Source organism: Hakea prostrata, chromosome 8, assembly GCF_041222555.1.
Source record: "Hakea prostrata isolate BN-2017 chromosome 8, UWA_Hpros_2, whole genome shotgun sequence".
NCBI classification, from domain to species: Eukaryota; Viridiplantae; Streptophyta; class Magnoliopsida; order Proteales; family Proteaceae; genus Hakea; species Hakea prostrata.
In genome coordinates, this window is record NC_142607.1 from 54,965,655 (window position 1) to 54,977,849 (window position 12,195).

Below are 12,195 nucleotides of genomic sequence, written 5' to 3' on the forward strand. Positions count from 1 at the left end.
TTAATTACCATATATTATCCATATTAGACCAACAAATGAAACAATATCAGAGTGTAATACAATCAATGAAGCCCACCTTGTATGAAACATTTTATTAATATTTTAACAGCTTAGACATGAGCCTTTTTGGAGGCATTTGCTCTTACAACTACCGGAGTATCACCACCACCACTACCACCTTTTTTACCTGATGTTTGTGGTGATGGCGGCTGGGGCCTTGAGGGACCGAGGGGGAGATTGAGGGAGGTGAATTGACGGACTATTGGGGCTTAGAAGCGTGTCTCTTTGTTTTTTTTTTTTTGGCATTGGTTTCAGCGTGTTTGAAAACTTGAGATGGCAGGCATGTCAAGGAGCATTGGATTCCAAGGTTCGAAACCTTGTTTTCACTTTTCTCATCCCATTGTAAAAAAGTAGTGAAAAGAAAAGCCCATTCCGTTGTTTCCTTTTGTCTAGCCTCTGCCTGCTACCTTTGTCCCCTCTTTCTCGGCATTTCCCTCGTACGCTTTTTCCCTTCCAGTGTTCCTCTACAACCCCACATCCACATCCCCTCCTTTTGACTAAACAAAGGCAACACACTATGTAATATTGTAATGTAATAGCTTCTTCTTTTTTCTCTGAATGAGTGAGATTCGATTACTGTTCCTACCCAACAACACAAGTATAAAGGGGAGGATTCAACACAAGATTAAGACAGTCCATAAGAAGAAGATTTGATCCAGATATGCGACAACATTATTTTGCTTTGTTTGATCGGAAAGAATTTGAATCCAGATTGGCTTAATTAGGGAAGGGTTGGGCAGTTAGGCACTTGGGCCTGCAGCGGTTTCCAATATATTTCACAGATCAGTTATGTCGGTCATGGGAATGAAACCATTTCTGGAATGGTCATAGGTACTGTAGAAGAAAGTGTTTTATATACTATGAGAGAAAATCTTCCCCATTTAATTAATGAAATAAATCGAAAAAGTGAGATTTTGACTAGTTTCAAAGAAACAGAATTTCTTACAAAAAAAGTAAAAAAAACAGAAAGAGGATTCAATTATTAATGAAAAATTGATGTTACGCCGTAACGGGCCGACGTATTGTTTTGTCTCGATCAGATGCATTATAAACTTGGAAAAACCACGGACACCCCCACTTCTTTCAAGTTTCAACCATTCATTCGGTTTGAAAGAAAACCCAAACAGAGAATCAGGAGGATTGATTGATTGAATCTAAAGAAGATGTTGTTAACAGAGAAAAGCCGTGAAGAAGAAGCATTGACAATTGGTCACCGATGGATTTCTCTATCTTATTAATAATTTTTATGAAGATTCCCGTGCAGCTTAATCCATTATTAACGAGACACAGCACACCCTACTTGTTCATGCTGGGTCTCACAACTGCTGGCAAAGGCTCCTCAAAGACCCAGAAAAGGCTCCTCAGAAATAAAACCCCATCACTCCACAATACTGCAAAATCCTCATTTTGGTGTTTTTCTTCATTCCCCATTGAGGTTTTTCCTTTTCGATCAAGACTTAGGTTGCAGAGACAGACACGAGGGTCCTGTTTGGGGCCAAGATGATGAATTGGGGCCAAGATTATTATCATTATTTTCTTTTTGGCGGGTGGCAACGGTCGCTTTCCATGATTTTTTCCATGGGTGGAGGAGGAAGCCCTTGAAGACCCATCATCATATCGATCACCGTCGCATATTGCTGCAGATTTCCATCAAAACCACCTCAAAGTTTCATTTCCCTTTTGGGTTTTGTTTTTTCTGGTGCAGCTGCTGGTTTTTATCATAAAAGAGTAACTAGGAGGGTGGTTCTTGCTTAAAGGAGAAGAGCTGATACCAGTCATATGAGGAGATTTATTACTGTAAGTACACTAATTGTTGTGCAATTCCCTCTTTCTTCTTCATCCATCACTCTATTTCTTATTCTCAGTTTTCAGAAATATTAGAGAAAGCAGAGCCAGATCTGAGGGATATTGCTTTTTGTTTCTGTTGGTGTCTTTTTTTCCATCTCTTTTCCTGTAATAATAATAATTTTCGCTCTGCATGGAAACATTCTGGAAGGAATTATTATTTAGTAAGGTTCTTCGTAGTTTGTTTATAATTTAGTTCTTTATCTGTGATTTATCTTTACATAACTTCTCCCTGCATCATGTATGAATCCCCTTACCCTCTTCTTTTAGGATTCAGTGCTCACAAGTTAGCTTCCCTTTAAATTCCAGTAAATTTGATTCTGGTCGGTCCTCTTTGCTTTGTTTGAATGTAATGCAAGATTTTCCCACCTTTTCTTCCTCCTCTCTGCCTTTTATTCCTCTGTTTACTGATAACGGGAGGTAAATTTCATTTTCAGCTGATGGAAGTGCTTCTGGTACTTGCATCGATTGGTGAAGCTCGATGGGCTGTTATGGGCAGCCGGCATTGTAAGCAGATGAGCTCAGGGAGAGTCCGACCACATAGTGTCACCATAACTGAATTTGGAGCTATTGGAGATGGGATAACCCTCAACACAAAAGCTTTTCAGAATGCAATATTCTATCTCAACTCATTTGCTGACAAGGGTGGCGCCCAGCTTTTTGTCCCTGCCGGCCAATGGTTGACTGGAAGCTTTGTTATCATCAGTCATCTAACTTTATTGTTACATAAGGATGCTGTAATTCTTGGATCAGTGGTGAGATCTCTACTCCTCAAGTGTTATGATTCAACAAGTTTATAGCATGTGAAGGTGCTAGCTAACTTAGCTGATAAGATCACTTACTTGTACTGGTACTCACTCACCAACCCGGATGAATTCACATCTTCATCCAATCTTTAGGTTCTTCTGCCATCCCCGTGCGGGGGGCAGTGGTGGGTTTCCTCGCTCTCTCTCTCTCCGCAAAAGATATTACATAGTTTAGAGGCTGGTACAAGCTTGGCAACTGTTTGCACCTACATGTTTAGCAAACGTATAATGTATGTGATATAATCAGCTGGTCTAACGAAATTACAAGACAATGATCAGTTCTACAATTTTGGGTATCAATCTTGTCTTTTGACAAATGTTCTTATTGGAGGGTCTGGTGATCCTAATTAAGTATTTATCTGGTTTCTTTCAGAACTCTAATGATTGGCCAGTTGTTGATCCTCTGCCTTCATATGGCAGAGGTAGGGAATTGCTTGGTGGAAGGCATCGAAGCCTTATTTATGGATGTAATCTGACAGATGTTGTTATAACAGGTGAGCAAAGTTGATACAGAACTGATGTTGAGATGTCTATATATCTACCTGATCAGTTTCCTAACATTGAATGCTTGAAGATGCAGGTGATAATGGAACCATTGATGGGCAAGGAAGTTTCTGGTGGAATTGGTTCAACAGTGGAACCCTGAACTACACTCGGCCCCATCTAATTGAGTTAATGAATTCAACTGGCGTGGTCATCTCAAACTTGACCTTCTTGAACTCACCATTCTGGACCATCCACCCTGTATATTGCAGGTTTTTCTTCCTCCCTTACCTTCTCCCTCCTCCCCCCGCAAAAAAAAAAGGAAAAAAAAAGTAAATTTTCTTTCTTGCTCTCTATCCTTCACTTTTTATATATTGCCTACTATAGAAAACAATGCACATGGAGTTATCCACTGTGTTAGGGGAAGAATTGAGACTGTGTTTGCTGGATGAACAGCGAAGTACTTGTCCAGAATGTCACTGTCATTGCTCCTCTTGATTCACCAAACACAGATGGGGTGGATCCAGGTAATTTCATCCTTTATTGAATATTTAATTAAGCAGTTGTTAAATTTTATATCTGTTAATATTGGTTGCATTCAGTTCATAATTCCTTGTTGAATTAGCTCCTTTCTTGCGTAGGTGAACCTACAGACTGGAGAACCCACTTTCCAGTTCTCCAGCAAGTTTTCTGTAGCCCCAAGGAGTACTGTAGTACCATAGCCTAGAAGTATGTATAGTAAAAGATTTAATACCTCAAAGAACAGTGATAATACAAATTCAGTAAGTATACTCCAGAGTTTAAAATTTTCTGTCTAACTTGGAGAAGTATCTTAGACAATAATAGATCACAGAAGACATACGGGAATTAACTATTTGCTTGGACATAGAAGATGAATGATAAATCACTTCAGATCTTTGAGCTTGACAAAAAACCCCAAGAAACAACTGATGGGTTAATTCAAAAACTAGGGATAAGGTGCCCAAAGAATGAAGTATAAAGTTTCTTGGTGTTGAAGCCTATGGTTTCCGGTTATTTCTAATGAGCTAGATTAGGTATACTGCATGTTGTGAAAGTCCACTTTTAAGCCAGAGTGACCTACTCTGTATGTCTAACTGATCTGGATACTTGCTTCATGGGAACATCAACAGATGCTGGAAATTAAATTAAACCAAGTTTTGAATATTAGCAGGGACCTCAAATACAAAGTCAAGTATCACCGTTAAAAAGCAAATGAACTGCCTTGGTTGTTTACAGCAGTTATATCATTAGTCTCCAAGAATCAATCTCTTCCTTGGAAAAACATTCAATCTTCTGGTTCCCTTTTTTCTGAATAATCGATTCGGTCGTAACACCTCTTGTTTAAATTATCCAGACTCATGTAGTGATGTGTGCATTGAAGACTGCTACATCAGCACTGGTGATGATCTGATCTCCATAAAAAGCGGTTGGGATGAGTATGGCATTAAATTTGGTCGACCCAGTTCAAATATTATCATCAGAAACATTTCTGGTGAAACATTATCGAGCTCTGGAATTGCAATTGGAAGTGAAATGTCGGGTGGTATATCAGAAGTTTATGCAGTAGACCTGCACTTCTTCAATTCGAACACTGGTATTAGAATAAAGACATCTCCAGGAAGGGGTGGTTATGTAAGGAACATCTATTTTTCAGACATAACAATGACCAATACAAAGAGAGCGATCAGGTTCACTGGCCAGTATGGTGAGCACCCAGATGAGTTTTATGATCCAAATGCTCTCCCTATCGTTGAAAATATTACATTCAAAAATATCAGAGGAGAAAACATCAGAACTGCAGGCCTACTAGAAGGCATAGAAGGGGATAATTTCTTCAACATTTGCCTATTCAACATCACACTCAATGTAACCTCCAAAACCCCATGGAACTGTTCGCATGTTCAAGGCTTTTCTGAATTGGTTTCTCCCGAGCCTTGTGAACCTCTTAGGGAGAAAATCACCCCTGGAGATTCATCAGCTTGTTTCCATCTTTCCAACCATTTGCAATGCCCAAGTGGTAGAAACAGACCCCCCTGGTTGCTACTATGGTGAGGTTTTTTTTTTTCCCAGCAACATACATAACCTGCAGTACAATTGTGACAATAACCATTTTTTTCTTCTTTTGATTTTTTTTGTGTTCCCATTGAGCTTTGTGCTTTTCTCTCCAAAGGAAAAGAAAATGATTCTTGCCATGTCCCAACATGTTAGATGATCTCTTGATGTCTTGGACAGGGAAATAGTTACCTGACATATCAAAGTTTTTGCTTGTAATGGTATGTTGATCTGTAAGTGTCGATTGATGATTTGTTTTTGTAACTTTGTGTGTATTAACAAATAATTGAGTGACTCATAAGAAATCAAAATATGGCTTGTTGTGTTATCAGGTGTTTGAGACTTGATAGTCTAATAAAATAGTAGACATGTCTCGAGTTACGCATTTGTTTGCAGCTAAGATTTTTCTTTGATACATAGACCTAAATTCATGACCTCTTCACTAAGAGATGTTAATCATTACCGAGAAATCCTTTGATGGTTATTGATACAGAGGCTTATACAAGAATTGAATGCCAAAAACACAAGAGCTTCATGATCCTGATGGATGGAAAGTTTTTGTTAGCTTCCCCCAGATTACTTCAAATTTGAGCCCCTGCTTTAGATTAATTAAACATAAAATACCCGCATAGGCCTCGTAATTACAGGGCAGTTGGAGCCTACAGTGGTTTTCAAATAGGTGAAACCCATCTGGTTCAAGGGATTTTGCTGGGCTAGTGGTACTGATGTGGTAGAGCCTGTGGTGTCCAGTATTGGATGGCTGCCTCCTAATCTTCATTAAATCCCAGCAGCTGTGGTGTCCAGTATTGGATGGCTGCCTCCTAATCTTCATTAAATCCCAGCAGCTCAGACAATGGGTAGGTTCGTTTTGAAAGAAAATTTGAATTTTTTTTCGCACTTAAATTGGTTATATGTGCACGTGGTGTTTTGAGCAGCTGAGATTTAATGAAGATTAGGTGGCACCATCAAACGCTGGGCATCACAGGTTTCACCACGTCAGCGGCATTATCTTAGAAAGATCCCTGTTTAAGTGGGTCAAATCATTCAACTACCGTCATGGTTTGGGTTTTCTGGGTCTTTGACACCTGTGAACATTCCCAATTCAACTGACATGTATTCATGTTTTTAAGACACCCTCACCGAGCCCATAATCCATGTATGACATGCATTTCAAGTCTTTGTCAGTTGAGAATCTTCACCGAATAAGTTATGATCCCTCCTAGCTTTTGATATAAGTTATCAAAGTATACAGCGGAGATTAAACAGCTAAACTTTCTCGATGGCTGAGAGAAAAGAAAATTATTGGAGGGAACTGAATAAAACAACAAAAGACTATCGAGGGGATGCTTCATCTCCAGCCTTGTTCAAAACAGAGCAGAATACCTGTCTAGAAATATGTCTCAATTTTCATTTGACATCTCTGTTAGCTTCAAGTTGAAGCTGTTCCTGTACTTATGCTTTGGTGACATCAAAGCACCAGGTAGGTAACTGGAAAACTGCTTTCTTGAGCTCAAAAACATCCTTGGTGACCCTGGAAACCATACTTTGGAAATGAGAGGTATAGTCCTTGATCCTGTACCAATTGTGATGTTCTTTCTCTTGATTTATCAGTGGTCCATTTTGTTTCTGATGGTAGTGTCTTCAAAGATTCATGTTCTACTGCTGGCTTCTGTGTCATTAGCCAGCCTTTCCCTTGACTTTTCAGCTCCTTTCAGAGCTTTTTCTCTGCTCATCTTTATCATCAGCTTCCATGAGTCATGCTTGCAAAATAGCCAGGCTCCTTATTGAAGTTAGAAGACTCAGATCCTCCTGCAATTTTTTTTTTCACAGTTTCATCGGTTTCTGAAACTTAAAGCAACTGTTAAATTGCGGAAAGACAAAAATAAGTGTACAACCTGGGATGCTTCGCCTTCTCTGCTTATAAACTTGGACATAGATAAATGTGTTTCTCTCTGGGGAGTTAAGAGTCAGTACTCTCATCTAACGAAAAAGCTGAATAATTTAAAATTTCCTTTTCTGCAGGTGGTTATCTTCCATCATGGCCTTTATGTAATCATGAGTTCTCATTCCCTGAAGCAATAATTAAGGACTTCTATACATCAATAAAACTTTGAAGACTAATAGTCAGGTGGCGAACTGCAGAAGAGCAGGGTTTATCCGAGCAGAAGGTAATCTCTGAAGAACAAAGAAATAGAAGAAGTATAGCAAGCATTCAAACAGAAGGTAATCTCACAAGAACAAAGAGACTGGTCACTCAAATGTTTGATGGTAGAAAGCAAGAAGAAGAAAAGCTACAAAAGTACAGTTTCATGCAAGTTACAAAATAAATGTTTTAAACAAATGTTATTTGGGAATGTGGCATTTCAAGTTAGTTGGAACTGATTAAAAATGTTGGTAAACTCTATATATCTCTATTCAATAATAGAAAGTATATAAATCATCCATTACCTGGATTTATTTTTCCCAAAAATAGAATTACCACAGTGGAAGTATTTTGGATCGACGTCCTCATTCCTCCATTAACTCGTCACCAGTTTGATTCCACAATCACGAGGAAAGGGAATGTATTTCACAACCCAAATGCCGTGTGGATGGAAGAAAGTGGAGACCAAGAGTAAGGAGAAAATCCACACAGAACCTTCCTCCTCCTGCGTTTTCTTGGCGAGAGGGAGGGAGAGAGAGAGAGCCGCATTTCAAGAAATTTCACGTAACGCAATCACACTCACTTATGCGGTGGTTACCAAAATATATAACCCGATATTTTGTAATTGCTCAAAAGGTGAGTTTTCTAATTTTGCCCTTGGGCATATAATTATATTAATAATTAGGGCAAATTGCACTAGAACCCCAAATGGAGGCCTTAAAGCACTGACACCCCCGCTTTATGTTTAAAAAACACAAAGACCCCAAAATTGGATTTTTATTAAATATATTTGTCCAATTTATCAATGAAAACAATTAAATCTATTGTAAGATGAGGAATTGCTCCTCTAAAAGTTAGTTTTCACAAGACCCCAATAGGGTATTTATAGTTACAACCTAATTAAGTCCTATACTAAGTAGGAAAATGAAATATATAAATAAAACTCTAGACTTATGAGGAAACATAATCCTATTCTAATTAGGAACATCAGTCCATGTTTTCAACACTCCCCCTCAAGTTTGAGCATATATATATTTTTAATGCCTAACTTGCTCTTAATGTAATTGAATATCTTCGTGCTCAAGCTCTTTGTGAGCACATCAGCCCGTTGCTCGTTTGAAGTAACAAAGGTGATATGGATCAGCCCAGCCTCAAGCTTCTCTGATGAAATGTCTGTCACTCTCCACATGCTTAGTCCTATCATGCTGTACTGGATTATGAGCTATGCTGATTGCTAACTTACTATCTGAGAATAACTGTATAGGAACCTCCAAATCTGTCCCAACCTCTTGAAGCAGCCCTTTAAGCCATAGTACCTCTCAAATGCCTTGAGTAATCGCCCTAAACTTGGCCTCGGCACTGGATCGTGCAATTACAGCCTGTTTCTTGCTTCTCCAAGTCACAAGGTTACCTCCCACATATACAAAATACCCAGATGTAGACCTCCTATCATCTGGACATCCTGCCCAATCTGCATCTATATATGCCTCAATCTTCAAATGTCCATGAGCTGAAATTAAAATTCCTTTTCCTGGAGTAGTCTTCAAGTATCTCAAGATCCGATATACTGCATCCAAATGTGAGGAATAAAGATCATGCATATACTGGTTAACAAGACTAACTGCAAATGTTATGTCAGGTCTAGTGTGACATAGATATATCAATTTTCCCACTAGTTTTTGATACCTTATCTTGTCAACTGGTTCTCCTTCCTTTGCCTTCAAGTGTAGGTTAGGCTCAATAGGAGTCTCAACAGACTTACATCTTAGCATTCCAGTTTCCTCAAGAAGATCCAATGTATACTTCCTCTGGTATAAAGATACACTGCTAGTAGAATATGTCAACTCTAAACCTAGGAAATATCTTAGTTTCCCCATATCTTTGATCTCAAATTAAGTTCCCAAAAATGTCTTTAATGCTAAAATATCATCCTCACTACTGCCTGTGATCACAATATCATCCACATATACTAAAAGTATAGTAGTGTGGCAACCATCTCTTTTAATAAACAAAGTGTGGTATGCATTGCTCTGCTTATAGTCATTAGATATCATTGTCTTATGGAACCTTCCAAACCACGCTTTTGGAGATTGCTTCAGCCCATATAAAGCCCTCTTTAACTTGCACACTTTCCTATAAGTCTCTGTAGTAGAATACCCAGGTGGTATATCCATATATACCTCTTCTTGGAGTTCTCCATGCAAAAAGGCATTCTTCACATCTAATTTTTGTAGGCTCCACCCTTTATTAATTGCACATGAAATAATAGTACAAACTGTGTTCATCTTGGCAACAGGGGCAAATATCTCCTGGTAGTCAACGCCATAAGTCTGAGTGAAACCTTTGGCCACCAATCTTGCCTTGTACCTTTCAACAGTCCCATCTACCTTGTACTTTGTGAAATCCAGCCCAAACCTAGCCAGGACACCCTATCTATTTTGGGTGAAGAAAGGTTATTTTAATGTTACATCTTGAAGTTGGACCTTGATTCCAGTGTTCTATCTCCTTCTTCTCTCTTTTCTTCTTCTTACTGTTCTATCTTGATGTTTTGATTGTGGAGAAGGTGTTACACTACTATAACTACCTATTCTCTAATCTCCTTATGTCTTAGAGTGAGCTCCCAATCACTCTATGCATTCTTTGAAACCACATGGTGAATCTCCTCAATTCTTCACTGATTTTGATTGAGTTTTGGACAGCATGATCATTCTACTGTAGCTTCTTTTCTAATTAATGTTTAAAATATTTGATCTTAGCCTTTACTGCTGTTCCAATGTGTTTCATCTCCTTGAATCAATTCCCCTTTCTTTCTAGCCATTTTAGCCTTCTATGTTGACCATTGATATAAGCATTCTAGTAAGTTTCTATTTTTGATTCCTCTCATTCTAGGATTAGTATTCTTTTGATTTTCTATTTAGTTATTCTTGCCTCTGATATGTTCTTGATATTCCATTAGAGAGAAGCCTTGTTCTCTCTAATTCTTCCCTTGAATCCATGGTGAGTTTGCTATGAGAACCATGCTGTTTCCAATTTAGAAACTCATGTTCCCAAGTAATAAAGTACTGATTTTTGGGCCATGGATGATGCCCAATTCATGCTAGATAGTCTTAGTATGTTTGTGTGAAGTTCCCTTTCGAATTTCGGATCAATCGGACTTCAAACGAAGAAGTTATGACCAAAACAGTTCAATCATACCTTCTTTGTCTCCATTGGTCGACTAATTGGTCGACTGGGCCAGTAGACCAATCCAATCGACCAATGAGATCTGTTTTCCAGATTTAGGTATTTCTTGCTCTATTTAAGTCCAACCTCGGGATTACTTCGTCTCCTCTGCCTCCTAAGCCTCTGGAACGAGTTAGAACTCCATTCTAATCAATTTCCTTGCATCCTTGGTTGATCTCTCGCAAGAACTCAAGTAATCTTCTTCCTCTTACATCAAAGGTATGTCTACACTCTCTTCTTCTTCTCCATCTCTGTTTTTCTTTCCTTTTTGGGCTGAGACAGTAGAGAAGATGCTGCATTCTCTGTTGCAAACATCTCTCTACTCATCCCTCATGATCTTCCTAAGGATTAATGGCTAATGCAATGTTCTTAATCATGATCATTGCAAGCTTTTGAAGGAATCATGATATAAATCATGATCTTGTCTTTGTTCATCTTTTGATTCAAATTCAAATCTTCTTAGATCTGTTTTATTGATCATATTAGTAGTCAATCGCTGTGTTTTCTTTACAAGAGTTGTAACCTATCAATCTCTAGTTCATTCTTCTTGATCATACCATGCTTTCTCCAAGAACCATGACTAATAAATATATGGTAAGTTTTGTTTCCTTATTTAGATTCATGTTCTTCAGTCTTAGATCTATTTTTCTTGAAGATCTATGCATGCTTTTCATGATTTCTTTATCACAATCAATGATCCATCATCCTATCGATCTTGTCCATGATTTTTACTATGAATTCTTCAAGAACCATGATTGATCTAATTATGGTAACTTTTGTTTCCTAATTTGTAACTTGAAGACTTGATTTGATTAGTGTTTTGAAGTCCTCTATATACTAGGATACTGTCATAGTAGTTTCCCCCTTATTTGGTACCCTTTTGAACCACCAAATTCGGTTCTTTATTCTTAAAACTCTGATTTTGTAGGCCACTGTCTCCATTGGTCGACTGATTGGTCGACTGGGGCAGTAGACCAATCCAATCGACCAATGAGTACAGCAACTCCAGATTTGGTCTGTTTTGGATGTTTTGATATCTTTCCTTCTAGGTTTCTTTCCTAATATGATATATATACTTGTTTAGGACCTTCTTGCCAAGTTTGGGAAGATTCTCCTTGATCCTTGGAGATTCTCTTCAAGTTATATAAGGTAAGGATGGTTACTTCTATAATAGCAAAGATTGTGTGATTTTAGTTTCTATATTAGAATCTTTCGGATTTGTTACCATAGTTAGATTCTTTTATGAATATATTACTGTTGTATTTACTTCAATTATAGTAGCATTATTTACTTGCTTTCTTTAGTTTATAAAAGTCTTTATTTGTCAACTGTATATGAGATGAATCTTATTATGGTATATTTTCTATATACTATAAATGTGTATGATATGATTGATTTGTGATTGTGATTGATTAAGTATGGTTCGGGAAGGAGAGGTGTCCTTTTGACACTTCTGTCCTTGGACAACTACGGGAATATTATGGGATGTTTCCGGAGATGCCCTCTAGACACCTTCCTAAACTGTTGGATGACATATTTAGGACTGTCTAGTAGTGTTTGGCT

The 12,195-nt window shown here is 38.1% G+C and overlaps 1 protein-coding gene across 3 annotated transcripts; it reads left to right on the forward strand.

Annotated features, from left to right (window-relative positions):
- Nucleotides 1-1,108: 1,108 nt before the first annotated feature.
- LOC149008686 (putative polygalacturonase) lies at nucleotides 1,109-7,712 on the forward strand. Of its 3 annotated transcripts, none has more exons than XM_089166696.1 (7): nucleotides 1,109-1,857; nucleotides 2,343-2,660; nucleotides 3,085-3,205; nucleotides 3,286-3,466; nucleotides 3,651-3,721; nucleotides 4,570-5,263; nucleotides 7,290-7,712. In XM_089166696.1, the coding sequence occupies exons 1-7, from the start codon at nucleotides 1,840-1,842 to the stop codon at nucleotides 7,318-7,320; spliced, it is 1,434 nt and encodes a 477-aa protein (XP_089022822.1). In that variant the 5' UTR covers nucleotides 1,109-1,839; the 3' UTR covers nucleotides 7,321-7,712. The 3 variants fall into 3 exon arrangements, with proteins under 3 accessions (XP_089022822.1, XP_089022823.1, XP_089022824.1); XM_089166697.1 differs by having other exon boundaries at nucleotides 1,110-1,857; nucleotides 3,292-3,466; XM_089166698.1 differs by lacking the exon at nucleotides 7,290-7,712 and having other exon boundaries at nucleotides 1,110-1,857; nucleotides 3,292-3,466; nucleotides 4,570-5,919.
- The last annotated feature ends 4,483 nt before the right edge of the window (nucleotides 7,713-12,195 follow it).